Source organism: Ranitomeya imitator, chromosome 5, assembly GCF_032444005.1.
Source record: "Ranitomeya imitator isolate aRanImi1 chromosome 5, aRanImi1.pri, whole genome shotgun sequence".
Taxonomy (NCBI): Eukaryota; Metazoa; Chordata; class Amphibia; order Anura; family Dendrobatidae; genus Ranitomeya; species Ranitomeya imitator.
Window position 1 is genome coordinate 322,868,575 of NC_091286.1, and position 18,941 is coordinate 322,887,515.

Genomic DNA, 18,941 nt, shown 5'->3' on the forward strand with positions numbered 1-18,941 from the left:
TGACCAGGCATTGCCATGCCTTGTCCTATCCCAGCTCATTCTAACAAACTTTCTAAAAGAGGTGTGAAAACCCCAACAGTTGCAAAATGTTTGGGCAACCTCAAAGAGTGCGAAATATTTTCAACCCTTCAAAGTGTTTAACGCCAGATTTTGGCATAAACATTTTAACGAATAGGAGCCTATGTTTCGAAAATGAATAATTTGCATAGAATGCATTGTAGTTTGTGGTCTTTTTGCATTACTGTCAGTACAACATGCTCTTGGGAAGTTGTGTTTAAGGGTATGTGCAGACGGTCTGTAAAAGGCAGCGCTTTGGACGCTGCAATGTCTGCTGCGTTTAAAGTGCTGCTGCTTTTGAATGCAGATGATTCCGCATGTGTTCACTGAACCGTGCGGAATAACCGCGTCCAATACATTGTATAGGTGAAATTTATCTTGCGAGTCTCCGCAAGATAAATTGACACGCTGCAGTCTGGAAAGACAGGTTGCATGTCCGTCTCTGCAGGTAAGTCATGCGCATCGGTGCACGCATAGTGTGCATGTGATTTCTAGAAATCCCATCCACTATGCTGTAACATCTGGCAGCTGCAGGTTGGACGCTACGGATGTTACTCACCGTGGGAACATAACCTAATATTCTTGAACAAGAAATGTACAAAATGTTTCAAAAGAAAAAGTGTCAAGATAAAAAAAAAATCTAACAGGTGCTAAAGTGACTGCGAAATAAATATAAAAAAACTAAAAAATGTTAGGCGCTTAAAAAAAAAAAATAACTTACTTGTCAACAATATATTTTACATCGTCGTGTAAACTGCGGTCATCTCGATTGATGTAGGGTTCAATGTGAAATGTAATCTAAAACATAAACACAAGTAACCGTAAAAGAAGAGAAAAAAAATCTCATCTGGAAGCAGAGTTATCACTTCACGGCCAGTCGAGTCTGAAAATACATCTAATTATAGTAATCAATACGATGCATACATTAGCTGTCCTATAAAATTCAATCACACACTCTGGAAAGGAATGACTAAACATCAGTATTTACGGTACTAAGAAGAAAATACAATATAGGTGTAAATACCGAAAATGTGTATTCATTCATTGGTGTAATTTGGTATGCTGTTTGGCTCTTGACCGAACCTCACATAGCGCTATTTCAGGGACATATCCCCCACAGACAGAAGAACAGAACCTCCAATTTCTTTCCACTTACCTTCAGACTGTATTTATGAGCAGTATCTAAAATATTTGGTACTAAATCCTCAGCTGGGATACCATTGTCATCACTCATTTCTGCTGGATACCACGATAAGGATATCACTCCTGGGAAAAAGCATCATGTACAGTGTATCGATTACATTGTATGCAAAAAGAGCCTGCATAAAATACTATTATTGCTGCTATTATTATTAACAACAGAACAGCATGTATTGGACCCTCTCCTGCATTAAAAGCAGCATGTTTTACTTTGAAATGCTGCAGCGCTTCAGAGAAAGATATACCGTAATTAAAAGCGAGGCTGGGGACAATGTGATTGAATTCAATAGGCATGCCTCCTGCACTCTTCTCCCTGCCAGATCATATTATAGAGCCAATCAGGTGGACTCACATGTATACTGCCCCATGGTGTGTGGGCTTGTGCTCCGTGCTATGGATGTGTCAGCTCATATCCGATCACATGGTGGGGCTCGCGTGAGTTCATGTCATGTTGTAAGTAATGAAAGCCAGGATTGGTTCTTGAACATGGGGCAGTATACATGCGAGTACACCTGATTGGCTCTATAATATGATCTTCTATTGACTGGTTAAGATGGGAGCCGACATTTGATACGGGCTATAACATTGGCTGATGACCCATATGGCTGCTAATACGGACTCAGCGATTGGTCCTGATATAACAGGAAGCGTTGGTTTGTTTACATTTTGAATATGTCATTGTGCTATTTGCTAATTATATGGGTGGAATTATCTGGCATGTGATACTTCTATGACAATGTGATTCATTTTTAGCTCTGTATGTTATGTAGGATGTATGTTTTGCATTACAAATTATCTGACTACCAAACACTGATATGTAAATTGTATGGGCAGTTCCTGATTAGGTGATCGGTGGGTGATCGCCCCTTTTCCTATTTAAGGCTGCCATTTTGATTGTTTTGTATGCTTGAAAAAGACCTAAGGGTTGAAACGTCGCATTTGGCACAATAAAGAAAAACTTTTTTCACCTGGATTGGATGCTTGTCCTTCACTTCATTTTATGGTATGTACTCTTCCACTTGGGTCCAGTGGAATTAGGACGAGCATCCGTGTGTCAGTTGTGCTGTCAGCCAATTTTCTAATTTTTAAGATGTGTATCTAATCCTCTCCTGTGTGATACTGTGCTGAGATGTGTATCTAATCCTCCTATGTGTGATACTGACTGCTGGGCCGTGTATCTAATCCTCTCCTATGCATTCCTCTCCCCCCTGTTATGTGTGATCTATATGGCGGTACTATGTGTGGTCTATATGGCGGTATTATGTGAGAACACTGGCGGTATTATGCGAGATCTATATGGCGTCGTTATGTGAGAAGCATATGGTGGAATTATGTGAGAAGTAAATGGCGGTATTGTGTGAAGTATATGGCGGTATTATGTGTGATCTATATGGCGGTATTGTGAGAACACTGGCGGTATGTGAGATCTACATGGCGTCGTTATGTGAGAAGTATATGGCGGCATTATGTGAAGTATATGGCAGTATTATGTGTGAATAATATGGCGGTATTATGTGAGATCTATACGGCGGTATTATGTGAGAACACTATGGCGTTGTTATTTGCGATCTATATGATGGTATTGTGGTATTATGTGAGAACACTATGGCAGTATTATCTTCAGTAAGGGGACCCATTCTAGGGTGGTTCTGGTTGAGCAGCTGCACACGGGTCTGGGGTAATAAAGGGGGCAGCATGACCTCCAGTTAGGTGCCATCAGGGGAAGGCTGGTGAGGCAGCTGAAGAGAGAGGTCTCATTTTTATTGTTACTATATGGCTACATTTCCTTCCCAGCGTCTCCCCGGACAGCGCCTGTCGCCTGGCTTTCGCACATCGCCAGGACAGGAGCTGAGGAGGGGAATGGGGTCTTTGCATGCAAAGTCTGGATCAGAACAGGCCATCAATCCACAGAAATGTTTCCTGGATTTCTGTGGAGTAGACGGTTCATCCATGTGTATAAAAGACAGCGCTCTATGTATAATCCCTGGCTGCTCCGCGCACTGAACATGGTCCCCCCCATAGACCTGCACACTGCTCTCCTGAAATACTCTGTGCTGCTGTCACCCTGCTCCCTCCACTATATATCTCCCAGAATCCTTGCTGCCTGCCATCCTCTGTAACTGTCTACTTGTCAGTATAACTCTGCAGTCACCAACAAAATGGCTGCTCACTGTGTTCCTGAATATCATCCTCTCTTATCCCTTAGCAAACACCCAGAAGGGGAGGAGACATCACACACGTCAGCAGACTCCGCCCATAATTACTGCAGTGCAGTGATGTGAGATAGTTGTACACTAGGTTTTTGTCAAATTTCACTAGCTGCTCCCCCTAGTGTTTAGAAGTGGAAATGTCAAACCTTTTAAAATTATTTTTCATATTTTACTAAATTATAAACAAATGATAATGTTTTTTAAGAAAATTTAAACATTAATTCTTTACATTTTTTCAATCACTGGAAAAAAATTTGTTTTGATGGCACCTTCCCTTTAACGTACCCTGGCAGTGCTCGTCAATAGTGGTGAATATCAGAAAGTAGTGAAACGAAATCTGAAACACGGAGCACTATGGACAGACAGCAAATCTTGTATTTCATCCAAGTATTCTCTCAGATCATCCCTCATGGACCACTGAACTCTTTTAATTTTAACAATGCATCACAATTGCAGTTTACAGGGGCGCTTTACAACTTCATACTGTTGTAATGGAAGTTCTTACACTGTTCAATCGCCCTGAAAATTTCTCATACTGTTCCAATGATGGGAAGCATCAGCGACTGAGGACTGCAATGCAGAAGGATAATACAGCGTGTGAAATGAGTGTAATGTCACCCATTCACTTGCAGGCCCTTTATGATGGAAAGTGAAATGAGTTTTATGGGCTTTCAGATCCTAATTCTTGACTGTTCATTTGGGATGTACAGAAATGTTTAGGAAAACTACTGCAAGAACAGTGAGTCAGTCATTTCTCAATATTGTAGCCAGTGCTGGGCAAAGAACACTGGCAGTTTGGCTGTCCCCTACAGGTACATTATGTCTCATTGAAACTTACATTTTACACTCTATAATCGGTCATCCGATAAGCAGCTGATGATAAATGTGCAATGAGTAATAATGACATCATACAAGAAGATGGATCAATGGATCCATGGATCAAAGTCAGATTCAGACTGATACTATGCTGGATTTTGAAATATAATGTTTTTTCCCCCATTTTATCTAAATCGCTGCACTAAGGTACTTTGCTTTTTAACCACAGTATTGACAGGCTGTGGTCTGTGGTGCATGTTAAAGGAAGTCTTTCAGAAGTTCTGACCTTGCAAAATTACTGACAGCTCTATGAAGGAGATGTTTAGGTAGAATTTTAGCAGCAGTAGGAATGAGAAAATGTAGTTTTATTCTGGTGCACTGCTGCGGCCAGTGCCTGTCCGATTCCAAATGCTTAAAAGGTAATGTAAGGGGGTGCATTATGTCCTTGCATTGTTCTTGCCCGTCCCGCTACCGTATGTTATAATGTATATTTATGGATAATGTTATGTTATACCTTTGACTACTGCTATTGGGTATGTTTCATAATGTACATATGTATTACTGCGGCTTTGCATAAGAAGGTGTTCATTGTTTATCATATGGAAAGCGTAGTACCCGGACTAGCCCACTAGATGGGGATATAGTGATGCTCAGAGTGTAAATAGTTAATGTAGGAGGGGCTAGCTGTGGTTAAGCCAAGGAGCATCCGGCATTTTAGTCAGTTGGGCCAGGAAGTCCTGACAGGGCAGTCAGCCCTGTAACATTTTAAGACTGGAGCCCAGCCATTCAAGGCATGAGGGCCACAGATGGCAGCAAAGATTACAGCAGCGCAGATCACAACAGCGCAGATGGTAGCGAGACAGCTAACAGCAGTAGAGCAACACAGGTTGCTAATCATGTGGCAGCTTGCTACGTGGACAGATGCCCTTTTATCTGGTGCAAAACTGACAGGGGAGTATCTGAGTGTGATGAAACTAGACAGAGAGGACGCTGTGATGCCAAACGAGATGACCTGGGAACATGCTAAAGGACGACAGGGAGAGTGAAGTAGAAAACTATGTGGAACCTGAAGTGTATGCTGTAATTGATGTGAAAGGTCAGAGAACAGATAATAGTACCTGTTTAAAGTTTGAGCTGGACTGTGTCTCTGTTTCTGAACAAGTGTATAGAGGAAAGCCTCACCCATCTAGAGGTTGGCGCGTTGGAGCCGTTTACCTCAGCCACGACTACGGCCCTGGTCGACCCTCACAGTTACTCTCATAAAAAGGTAACATTTGACAGTGTTTGAAAAAACAACTTTGCAATGGACTTGTTATTAAAAACATTCTTGATTCTTATGGACAGAGTGATTTTTAATTTTATTGTTTACTGCTTGTTGCCTAGGTTACTTGCCAACGCTGATAGATTGGCTGGTCTCCTAGGCAAGGAGTGCAGTGCTTATGAACTCTTTTTCCATAGTTTGAAAGCGCCGCTCTGAAGCCGTCAGCATCACTGTATCCAGCTGCTTTCAACATATATGCACTCCACTTATAGCATCAGAAAGTGCACAGTTCTGGCCAGTAGCACAATGTGACTGGCCAGAACTATCAATCATGCAGGAGCACGCTGCTCCAACAGTAAGCAGGAAGCCAGATGGAAGGGAAGTAGAGATTTCTTACAAAATAAGTGGTGAAAAACCTTTTAAGAGCCATTGACTATCCCTTTACTCTTAAATGATGGCTGTAGCAACCAACCATGAGCCCACCACTATGGTCACTCAAGGGGTTAGTAATCACTTACTGCAGAAATCGATGAGCAGTTAAGCAGTAGTGATCATCAAGAAAAGACCTGCAGTAATAGCACAAGCCAAATTAAAACTATCCTATAGATACAGGTCTCATATCTAGCACAGTCATGAGTTCTATACAGGGTCAAACTGCTGACAGGCTCCCTTTAACTAGACAGTATCCTGTACCTTACAAGTTAAAGGGACACTGGAGGCGGGGTTTTGGGGTTTTTGATTCACCCTTTCGTTACCCGCTGGCTGCATGCTGGCTGCAATATTGGATTGAAGTTCATTCTCTGTCCTCCATAGTACATGCCTGCACAAGGCAATCTTGCCTTGTGCAGGCGTGTACTATGGAGGACAGAGAATGAACTTCAATCCAATATTGCAGCCAGCATGCAGCCAGTGGGTAAGGAAAGGGTGAATCAAAAACCCCCAAACCCCGCCTCCATGGCTGAAGATTGTTCCCTCCAAATCCAGGTGACAGTGTCCCTTTAAAGTCTTTAGTGCATGAACCTGTGCTGGGGGAAAAATAATTACCGTATACACTAGAGTACAATCCGAGCTTCTCAACACATTTTTCGTGCTGAAAACGCTCCCCTTGGCTTATACTCTCGAGTTAGGTGTCCAGAAGATGGAGGGGAGGCGGCAGCAGCAGAGCACGGAGCAGCGGGTCATAGGAAGTAGGAGCCAACTGCTGCAGCTAAAGCCTTTGTCCGCTGCTGTAGAGAAATGAATATTCACTGCACTGGCAGAGAATATTCACTTCTCTGTAACAGCGGGCACAATAGTCGCAGCCACCAGATTCCTGCAGTGATGACGCGTGCCAGCTACTTAAGAGAAATGAATATTCACTTCTCTCCACTCCCATGGGAGTGGAGAAAAGTGAATATTAATTTCTCTTAAGTAGCGGGCACAAGTGACAGCACAGCGGCTGACACTGCTCGCTACTTAATAGCAATGAATACTCACTGCCCTCCACGCACATAGTCCCGGTGTGGAGATCAGTGAGTATTCCGGCAGCTGTCATCTGCTTGTGAGCAATGCATGACATCCCTGCCATGCACTGCTTACAAGCATAAATCAGCTGCTTGCACCGGAACAAGATGCTGCGATGGAGCTCAGGAAGGTAAGAAGGATGGTTTATTTTAACATTTTTTTTGATGGGGGCCATGCATACAAGGATAGGGATAAGAAGCCATGCATACCAGGATGGGGATGAAGAGCCATGCATACGAGGATAGAGATGAGGGGGGCCATGCATACCAGGATAGGGGTGATGTGGCCATGCATACAAGGATAGGGATCACGGGGCCATGCATAAAAGGATAGAGATGAGGGGGCCAGGCATACCAGGATCAGGATGAGGGGGCAATGCATACCAGGATGGGGATGAGGGGAACCATGCCTACAAGGATAGGGATGAGGAGCCATGCATACAAGGATAGGGATGAGGAGCCATTCAGACCAAAATAAGGATGAGCAGCCATGAAGACCAGGATAGGGATGAGCAGCCATACAGACCAGGATAGGGATGAGGAGGCCATGCATACAAGGATAAGTATTAGCAGTCTTGCAGACCAGGAAAGGGATGAGGATGCCCTGAATGCCAGGTTAGGGATGAGGAGCCATGCAGATCAGTATGGAGATGAGGGGACCATGCATACCAGGATGGGGATGAGGAGCCAGGCATACAAGGAGGGGGATGAGGAGCCATGTATACAAGGATGGGGATGAGGAGCCATGCATACAAGGATGGGGATGAGGAGCCATGCATACAAGGATGGGGATAAGGAGCCATGCATACAGGGATGGGGATGAGGAGCACTGCATACAAGGATGGGGATAAGGAGCCATGCATACAGGGATGGGGATGAGGAGCCATGCATACAAGGATGGGGATGAGGAGCCATGCATACAAGGATTGGGAAGGGAAGCCATGCATACAAGGATGGGGAAGGGAAGCCATGCATACAAGGATGTGGATAAGGAACCATGCATACCAGGATAGGGATGAGGGGACAATGCATACCTGGCTTATACTCGAGTGAATAAGTTTTCCCAGTTTTTTGTCGTAAAATTAGGTGCCTCGGCTTATACTCAAAAATATATGGTATATTGCAAAGTTTTGTATGAAAGAAGATATTCTGTACAACTTCAGGCATGCATCAAGCAAAATAAACTTGCAGTATACCAGCTTGTAAATGGTACAAAAAAGGGGTTCACAAATGCTTACATATCACATTCACTGACTATATTCAGGCTGAGAAACTAAAAACATCACAAAAAAAAATTCAGCTACCTATTGATTTTATGTTACAAGTTCTCAAACTCTTCATTAAAATGTTGGACTAACAAAAAAACCTCGACAATGCAAGAACATTAACATTATACAGTATACCAGAAATGATAAAGTTCACCTATAGCAGCTGATCGGAGTTGCTGCATGTGGGCTTCAAGAACAGAAGGGTCCCTGGAACTGTACAAGCCAATTTCTGGATAGAAATTAGATCCAATGTCCTCAGGAGGCTTGTGTTTTCCAGTTGGATAATTATTAGCGATCTTGGCATCCCAGTGTTTCAGCTGGTCATGGTTCCAGTGAATATATTTTCCATCATATTGAGGATTTCCATACCATGTGTAATAAAAAACATGAATATCATAATTAGGAGCTGGTAACTCCATGATCAGGTCATCAGGTTTTGGTGAAAGGATTCTATCATCATGCTCTTTGGTGTGTTTTAGGTTATTCATTTTAGTGGCTGAATTTTTTTCGAAAACTGTGACTTTCTGAAGTTCTGGTAAAAGGCCGAGTCCAAAAGGATTTCCAAAAACAGCTGTTTCAGGCCTCAGCGACTTCAAGCCCATCATAATAGAACACACGATAAAAATAAAAACTGCTAAGGTGATGCATGTTCTTCTACGAAATCTTGTCATGATGACACCGCTCCATTAATTCTCTGCTGTAATAGACACCAAATAAGATTTACATTCCATGTTTAACAATAGTCTAGGGTGATCATAACCTAACAACAATTCTTCACAAATATTTAAAAAGTAACTGTTTTAATTTTTGTTTAATAAATTAATGGCATGTAGGGAAAAGAGCCACTCCGTAATATCTTAAAAGATAAATCTTATTCTTTATCCTCTTGCATTGATCTTCCACTCTTAATTAACAGGTAAAAATCTATCTTCAGTACACACATATTTTCACATTACTGAGATAGGAGATGATTGTTGTTCCTTTAAAGTGTAAGGGCTCATTCTGACGCAAGTCATTTTCATACTAATTCCGTACATATTTTTCACAGATAGAACTTGTAACAATTATAGTCTATCGGGCTCTTTACGGGTCAGTGACTTTTCTGACTTTGATATGCGTCTCAGATCAATCTCGCTAATGCAAGTCTATAGGTCCTTGAAATAATAGCAATCAGACGTCATCAGTGTGATGATTATTTGTCTGATCCAGCCAGCTTGTATCATAGTAAAATAAACCTGGCACTCAAATGGATGCTTTGAAGATCATTTTAATGCAGTCCACAATAATACAAAACAAAAGACCTTCCTCAGTGTACTATGATAAAAAGAAAATACAAAAATAACAAAAGGATATACATCCAAAAACATGAAAATCAAATCATGATGGGTCATTAGGGAGAGGAATGCAGAATAGTAAATCACATTAAGGCCCTTAGGTAATAAAAATAGATGACCAATGTCATATGTGACAAGTCACTTCATATTATCAAAGGGGAAAGGTTGAGGTAAGGGAAATAAGGAGAGGAAATAAGGAGAGGAACGGTGTCCATTTCAATGGAATCTGGGGGGTAAAGCCGTACTGAAATACAATCAGTATTGTTGCAGGTACTGGTATACAGTCATGGCCAAAAGTATTGGCACCCCTGCAATTCTGTCGGATAATACTCATTTTCTTCCTGAAAATGATTGCAAACAAAAATTCTTTGGTATTATCTTCATTTAATTTGTCTTAAATGAAAAAAAACACAAAAAAAATTGTCCTAAAGCCAAATTGGATATAATTCCACACCAAACATAAAAAAGGGGGTGGACAAAAGTATTGGCACTGTTTGAAAAATCATGTGATGCTTCTCTAATTTGTGTAATTAACAGCACCTATAACTTACCTGTGGCACCTAACAGGTGTTGGCAATAACTAAATCACACTTGCAGCCAGTTGACATGGATTAACCCCTTTCTGACCTTAGACGTACTATCCCATCGAGGTGACCTAGGCCTATCTGACCCTCGACGGGTCGCAGCTGACATCCGGCACTATGTGCCAGGAGCTGTCACGGACCACCCCCGGCACATTAACCCCCGGAACACTGCGATCAAACATGATCGCAGTGTGCCGGCGGTATAGGGAAGCATCGCGCAGGGAGGGGGCTCCCTGCGGGCTTCCCTGAGACCCCCACAGCAACGCGATGTGATCGCGTTGCTGCGAGGGTCTCTTACCTCCTCCTCCTTGCAGGCCCAGATGCAAGATGGCCGCTGCAGGCTCCGGGAAGCATAGGAAAAGTGCACGTCAGATCGCTGATCTGACACAGTGCACAGCAAAGTGTCAGATCAGCAATCTTACACTATAACATGATTTCCCCCCCCCCCAGATATAAATAACCATGGAACCGCTGAAAACATCTTGCCCAGCAAAAAACGAGCCGCCATACAGCATCATCAGCGAAAAAATAAAAAAGTTATGGTCCTCAGAATAAAGCGATGCAAAAATAATTATTTTTTCTATAAAATAGTTGTTATCGTATAAAAGCGCCTCACCCCTTAAGCCTGTCTCCATTAGGTATCTGTGCTCATGGTATACCATTGTTCAGTGTTCATGCCGTTCCTTTGGAACATTTTTTCCTCTTTTCTCCACCCATTTTTTCTTACATCTTGGCACCCATTGGGTTATTATTTGATTGCAGGGGAGCACCAGTGTATGCCTATTCAAGGCTTTTTGGCACATGCTTGTAGCCCGCATTTATATACCTATCTTGGTACTGCCATCATCTTGGTGAAAAAGCATGCTGATATAACACTTTACATTGTTATATACCAAACACTGAATTGCAGTAATTTTATTGCTAGATTATCTGTCAGTGTACGACTACAGGTTTACGTATGCATTTGTTTCGGCCTTTATATATTCATGTATGTCATATTGGACCGTTACATGTTTAGACAGGATACATCTGGTATATATATATAGCACTTTATCCATGCAGTGTTGCTTTTTCATGAAATTTGTGCTTAGGGGTGGTGACTTATGGTTCTGTATTCAGACCTTTTTAAATGGTTTTATATGTTTGTCATGTTCTTTGAGGTGTAATTAAACATTTTTTGATATTTTCACATATTTTATGAGTGTGCATACCATTATTGGTCGAGTCTTTGGTGTTTATAGCATTCTATTTACTGACCAGGGTTTTGCACCCCATCTCCATGTGTTGTGCAGGGGTGCACCACTTACATTAATTAAAACATAAAAAAATGATATAAATGAGGTATCACTGTAATCGTACTGCTCGAAGAATAAAACTGCTTTATCAATTTTACCAAACGCGGAACGGTATAAACGCCTCCCCCAAAAGAAATTCATGAATAGCTGGTTTTTGGTCATTCTGCCTCACAAAAATTGGAATAAAAAGCGATCAAAAAATGTCACGTGCCCAAAAATGTTACCAATAAAAACGTCAACTCGTCCCGCAAAAAACAAGACCTCAAATGACTCAGTGGACCCAAATATGGAAAAATTATAGCTCTCTAAATGTGGTAACGCAAAAAATATTTTTTGCAATAAGAAGCGTCTTTCAGTGTGTGACGGCTGCCAATCATAAAAATCCGCTAAAAAACCCGCTATAAAAGTAAATCAAACCCCCCTTCATCACCCCCTTAGTTAGGGAAAAAAATTAAAAAAATGTATTTATTTCCATTTTCCCATTAGGGTTAGGGCTAGGGTTAGGGTTAGGGCTAGGGTTGGGGCTAGGGCTGGGGCTAGGGTTAAGGCTACAGTTAGGGTTGGGGCTAAAGTTACGGTTAGGGCTTGGATTACATTTACGGTTGGGAATAGGGTTGGGATTAGGGTTAGGGGTGTGTCTGGGTTGGAGGTGTGGTTAAGGTTACCGTTCGGATTAGGGTTAGGGGTGTGATTGGATTAGGGTTTCAGTTATAATTGGGGGTTTCCACTGTTTAGGCACATCAGGGGCTCTCCAAACGCGACATGGCGTCCGATCTCAATTCCAGCCAATTCTGCGTTGAAAAAGTAAAACAGTGCTCCTTCCCTTCTGAGCTCTCCGGTGCGCCCAAACAGGGGTTTACCCCAACATATGGGGTATCAGCGTACTCAGGACACATTGGACAGCAACTTTTGGGGTCCAATTTCTCCTGTTATCCTTGGGAAAATACAAAACTGGGGGCTAAAAAATAATTTTTGTGGGAAAAAATAATTTTTATTTTCACAGCTCTGCGTTATAAACTGTAGTGAAACACTTGGGGGTTCAAAGTTTTCACAACACATCTATATAAGTTCCTTGGGGGGGTCTAGTTTCCAATATGGGGTCACTTGTGGGGTGTCTCTACCGTTTAGGTACATTAGGGGCTCTGCAAACGCAATGTGACGCCTGCAGACCATTCCATCTAAGTCTGCATTCCAAATGGCGCTCCTCACATTCCGAGCTCTCCCATGCACCCAAACGGTGGTTCCCCCCACATATGGGGTATCAGAATACTCAGGACAAATTGTACAACAACTTTTGTGGTCCATTTTCTCCTGATAGCCTTGATAAAATAAAACAAATTAGAGCTGAAGTAAATTTTTGTGCAAAAAAGCTAAATGTTCATTTTTATTTAAACATTCCAAAAATTCCTGTGAAACACTTGAAGGGTTAATAAATTTCTTGAATGTGGTTTTGAGCACCTTGAGGGGTGCAGTTATTAGAATGGTGTCACACTTGGTTATTTTCTATCATATAGACCCCTCAAAATGACTTCAAATGAGATGTGGTCTCTAAAAAAATTGTGTTGTAAAAATGAGAAATTGCTGGTCAAATTTTAACCCTTATAACTCCCTAACAAAAAAAATTTGGGTTCCAAAATTGTGCTGATGTAAAGTAGACATGTGGGAAATGTTACTTATTAAGTATTTTGTGTGACATATCTCGGTGATTTAATTGCATAAAAATTCAAAGTTGGAAAATTGCGAAATTTTCAAAATTTTCGCCAAATTTCCGTTTTTTTCACAAATAAACGCAGGTAATATCATTGAAATTTTACCACTATCATGAAGCCCAATATGTCACGAGAAAACAATGTCACAATCACCGGGATCCGTTGAAGCATTCCAGAGTTATAACCTCATAAAGAGACAGTGGTCAGAATTGTAAAAATTGGCCCGGTCATTAACATGCAAACCACCCTTGGGTGTAAAGGGGTTAAAATTCCAAAATGTATTCAGTGACATTATTAACCCCTTCGCGACATGCGCCGTACTAGTACTGCGCTGCCGGCACTGCATTTGTGCCAGCAGCAGTACTGGTACGGCGCACCGATCACCGCGGTCTCGCGCTGAGCGCCGCGGTGATCGGGTGCGGGTGTCAGCTGTATATGACAGCTGACACCCCGCAGCAATGCTCACGATCGGCGGTAGCGCCGATCGCGGGCATTTAACCCCTCTGATGCCGCTGTCAGTAGTGACAGCGGCATAGAGGGGGATCGCACAGGGACAGGGGCTCCCTGCGCTCTCCCACCGGAGAAACGCGATGAGATCGCGTTGCTCCGGTGACCCGGAAGGAGTCCCCGGATCCAAGATGGCCGCCGGACTCCTTCCGGGTCATGAAATGACCTGGCTAGCCGGCGCCTGCTGAGAGTTGCTGAAAGCAGGCGCCGGAAAGCCACCTATGCTTGTCTGTCAGATCGTTGATCTGACAGAGTGCTATGCACAGTGTCAGATCAACGATCTGATCTAATACAGTGATGTCCCATCCTGGGACAATGGTAGAAAGTAAAAAAAAAAAAAAAAATAGAATGTATAAAAAAAAAAAAAAGCCGCCATACAGCGTCATCAGCAGAAAAATAAAAAAGTTATAGCTCTCAGATGCAAAAACAATTATTTTTTTTATATAAAATAGTTTTTATTGTGTAAAAACGCCAAAACATAAAAAAATGATATAAATGAGGTATCGCTGTAATCGTACTGACCTGAAGAATAAAGCTTCTTTATCAATTTTACCACACGTGGAATGGTATAAACGCCCCCCCTAAATGAATTTCAGGAATTGCTGGTTTTTTCTTCATTCCGCCTCATAAAAATCGGAATAAAAAGCGATCAAAAAATGTCATCTGCCCGAAAATGTTACCAATAAAAACGTCAACTCGTCCCGCAAAAAACAAGATCTCACATGACTCTGTGGGCCAAAATATGGATAAATTATAGCTCTCAAAATGTGGTGATGCAAAAACTATTTTTTGCAATAAAAAGCGTCTTTTAGTGTGTGACAGCTGCCAACCCTAAAAATCCGCCAAAAAAACGCTATAAAAGTAAATCAAACCCCCCTTCATCACCCCCTTAGTTAGGGAAAAATAATAAAATGTAAAAAAAATGTATTTATTTCCATTTTCCCATTAGGGTTAGGACTAGGGTTAGGGTTAGGGTTGGGGTTGGGGTTGGGGCTAGGGTAACCATTGGGATTAGGGTTAGGGGTGTGTTTGGATTAGGGTTTCAGTTAGAATTGGGGGGTTTCCACTGTTTCGGCACATCAGGGGCTCTCCAAACGCGACATGGCGTCCGATCTCAATTCCAGCCAATTCTGCGTTGAAAAAGTAAAACAGTGCTCCTTCCCTTCCGAGCTCTCCCGTGTGTCCAAACAGGAGTTTACCCCAACATATGGGGTATCAGCGTACTCAGGACAAATTGGACAACAACTTTTGGATCCAATTTCTCCTGTTACCCTTGGGAAAAAAAAAACCTGGGGGCTAAAATATCATTTTCGTGTAAAAAAAATATATTTTTTATTTTCACGGCTCTGCGTTATAAACTGTAGTGAAACACTTGTTGGTTCAAAGTTCTCACAACACATCTAGATAAGTTCCTTGGGGGGTCTAGTTTCCAATATGGGGTCACTTGTGGGGGGTTTCTACTGTTTAGGTACATCAGGGGCTCTGCAAATGCAACATGACGCCTGCAGACCAATCCATCTAAGTCTGCATTTCAAACGGCGCTCCTTCCCTTCCGAGCTCTGCCGTGCACCCAAACAGTGGTTCCCCCCACATATGGGGTATCAGCGTTCTCAGGACAAGTTTGACAACAACTTTTGGGGTCTAATTTGTCCTGTTACCCTTGGGAAAATAAAAACGTGGGGGCTAAAATATCATTTTCTTGGAAAAAAAATATTTTTTATTTTCACGGCTCTGCGTTATAAACTGTAGTGAAACACTTGTTGGTTCAAAGCTCTCACAACACATCTAGATAAGTTCCTTGGGGGGTCTAGTTTCCAATATGGGGTCACTTGTGGGGGGTTACTACTGTTTAGGTACATCAGGGGCTCTGCAAATCAACATGACGCCTGCAGACCAATCCATCTAAGTCTGCATTTCAAACGGCGCTCCTTCCCTTCCGAGCTCTGCCGTGCACCCAAACAGTGGTTCCCCCCAACATATGGGGTATCAGCATTCTCAGGACAAATTGGACAATAACTTTTGTGGTCCAATTTCTCCTGTTACCCTTAACGAAAAAAACAAATTGCGGGCTAAAACATTTTGTGGAAAGAAAAAATGATTTTTTAATTTTCACACCGCTACATTCTAAACTTTAGTGAAACAATTGGGGGTTAAAAGTGCTCACCACACATCTAGATAAGTTTCTTAGGGGGTCTTCTTTCCAAAATGGGGTCACTTGTGGGGGGTTTCCACTGTTAAGGCACATCAGGGGCTCTCCAAATGCGACATGGGTTCCGATCTCAATTCCAGCCAATTTTGCATTGAAAAGTCAAATGGCGCTCCTTCCCTTCCGAGCTCTGCCATGCGCTCAAACAGTGGTTTATCCCCATATATGAAGTATCGGCGTACTCAGGACAAATTGCACAACAACTTTTGGGGTCCAATTTATCCTGTTACCCTTGGGGAAAAAAAATTGGGGGCAAAAAGATCATTTTTTGTGAAAATTAATAAGAATTTTTTTTTACGGCTCTACATTATAAACTTCTGTGAAGCACGTAGAGGTTTAAAGTGCTCACCACACATCTAGATTAGTTCCTTAGAGGGTCTACTTTCCAAAATGGTGTCACTTGTGGGGGTTTCCACTGTTTAGGCACGTCAGAGGCTCTCCAATCGTGACATGGGCTCCGATCTCAATTCCAGCAAATCTTGCATTGGAAAGTCAAATGGCGCTCCTTCCCTTCCGAGCTCTGCCATGTGCCCAAACAGTGGTTTACCCCCACATATGGGGTATCGGCGTACTCAGGACGAATTGTACAACGACTTTTGTGGTCCAATTTCTCCTGTTACCCTTGGTAAAATGAAACAAATTGGACCTGAAGTAAAAATTTTGTGAAAAAAAAAGTTAAATGTTAAATTTTTTTTATATGCTACCCACCTTAGGGAGAGACCCAAGTTGGGCTAAATGTAGCGGGACGAAAGAGACCGAAAAGCCCTCTACTTAAAGGAAATACATAGTGGATGCTTTCCTGAAACGGAAAGTACTTGCAAGCAGCATAATACAAAGAATAGCAGGTTTACCCAGAATCCTTTGCAGTAGGCGGAGCTATGCAAATCATCTCTTTCCACCCCTGTCTAATCCACAGCGCTTGGAACCGCCAAGCGTGCAATGCTGCGGATTAGTTTCTAAATTTACACAGCCAACCAATTCCTACCTGTGGACACGTGTTTCGGGCTTTAGGCCCTCATCAGCACAGGGCTGGAATTGGTTGGCTGTATGGAGTGGGGCTCGGTGAGCAAGCGATACATATATGCTAGCCACCTTAGGGAGAGACCCAAGTTGGGCTAAATGTAGCGGGACGAAAGAGACCGAAAAGCCCTCTACTTAAAGGAAATACATAGTGGATGCTTTCCTGAAACGGAAAGTACTTGCAAGCAGCATAATACAAAGAATAGCAGGTTTACCCAGAATCCTTTGCAGTAGGCGGAGCTATGCAAATCATCTCTTTCCACCCCTGTCTAATCCACAGCGCTTGGAACCGCCAAGCGTGCAATGCTGCGGATTAGTTTCTAAATTTACACAGCCAACCAATTCCTACCTGTGGACACGTGTTTCGGGCTTTAGGCCCTCATCAGCACAGGGCTGGAATTGGTTGGCTGTATGGAGTGGGGCTCGGTGAGCAAGCGATACATATATGCTAGCCACCTTAGGGAGAGACCCAAGTTGGGCTAAATGTAACGGGACGAAAGAGACCGAAAAGCCCTCTACTTAAAGGAAATACATAGTGGATGCTTTCCTGAAACGGAAAGTACTTGCAAGCAGCATAATACAAAGAATAGCAGGTTTACCCAGAATCCTTTGCAGTAGGCGGAGCTATGCAAATCATCTCTTTCCACCCCTGTCTAATCCACAGCGCTTGGAACCGCCAAGCGTGCAATGCTGCGGATTAGTTTCTAAATTTACACAGCCAACCAATTCCTACCTGTGGACACGTGTTTCGGGCTTTAGGCCCTCATCAGCACAGGGCTAGAATTGGTTGGCTGTATGGAGTGGGGCTCGGTGAGCAAGCGATACATATATGCTAGCCACCTTAGGGAGAGACCCAAGTTGGGCTAAATGTAGCGGGACGAAAGAGACCGAAAAGCCCTCTACTTAAAGGAAATACATAGTGGATGCTTTCCTGAAACGGAAAGTACTTGCAAGCAGCATAATACAAAGAATAGCAGGTTTACCCAGAATCCTTTGCAGTAGGCGGAGCTATGCAAATCATCTCTTTCCACCCCTGTCTAATCCACAGCGCTTGGAACCGCCAAGCTTGCAATGCTGCGGATTAGTTTCTAAATTTACACAGCCAACCAATTCCTACCTGTGGACACGTGTTTCGGGCTTTAGGCCCTCATCAGCACAGGGCTGGAATTGGTTGGCTGTATGGAGTGGGGCTCGGTGAGCAAGCGATACATATATGCTAGCCACCTTAGGGAGAGACCCAAGTTGGGCTAAATGTAGCGGGACGAAAGAGACCGAAAAGCCCTCTACTTAAAGGAAATACATAGTGGATGCTTTCCTGAAACGGAAAGTACTTGCAAGCAGCATAATACAAAGAATAGCAGGTTTACCCAGAATCCTTTGCAGTAGGCGGAGCTATGCAAATCATCTCTTTCCACCCGTCTAATCCACAGCGCTTGGAACCGCCAAGCGTGCAATGCTGCGGATTAGTTTCTAAATTTACACAGCCAACCAATTCCTACCTGTGGACACATGTTTCGGGCTTAAGGCCCTCATCAGCACAGGGCTGGAATTGGTTGGCTGTATGGAGTGGGGCTCGGTGAGCAAGCGATACATATATGCTAGCCACCTTAGGGAGAGACCCAAGTTGGGCTAAATGTAGCGGGACGAAAGAGACCGAAAAGCCCTCTACTTAAAGGAAATACATAGTGGATGCTTTCCTGAAACGGAAAGTACTTGCAAGCAGCATAATACAAAGAATAGCAGGTTTACCCAGAATCCTTTGCAGTAGGCGGAGCTATGCAAATCATCTCTTTCCACCCCTGTCTAATCCACAGCGCTTGGAACCGCCAAGCGTGCAATGCTGCGGATTAGTTTCTAAATTTACACAGCCAACCAATTCCTACCTGTGGACACGTGTTTCGGGCTTTAGGCCCTCATCAGCACAGGGCTGGAATTGGTTGGCTGTATGGAGTGGGGCTCGGTGAGCAAGCGA

The 18,941-nt window shown here is 42.9% G+C and overlaps 1 protein-coding gene across 2 annotated transcripts in view; it reads right to left on the reverse strand.

Moving 5' to 3' along the window:
• MANEA (mannosidase endo-alpha) overlaps window positions 1-18,941 on the reverse strand; it is a 40,105-nt gene that overhangs the window by 16,313 nt on the left and 4,851 nt on the right. Inside the window, exons 2-4 of one of the 2 annotated variants that reach the window (XM_069726347.1) lie at window positions 8,469-9,011; window positions 1,214-1,323; window positions 779-855 (exon numbers count right to left, since the gene is read on the reverse strand). In XM_069726347.1, the coding sequence (XP_069582448.1) occupies window positions 779-855; window positions 1,214-1,323; window positions 8,469-8,985 (704 nt within the window). In that variant the 5' untranslated portion in view covers window positions 8,986-9,011. The remainder of the gene's footprint in view (window positions 1-778; window positions 856-1,213; window positions 1,324-8,468; window positions 9,012-18,941) is intronic. The other variant, XM_069726348.1, reaches the window with a different exon arrangement.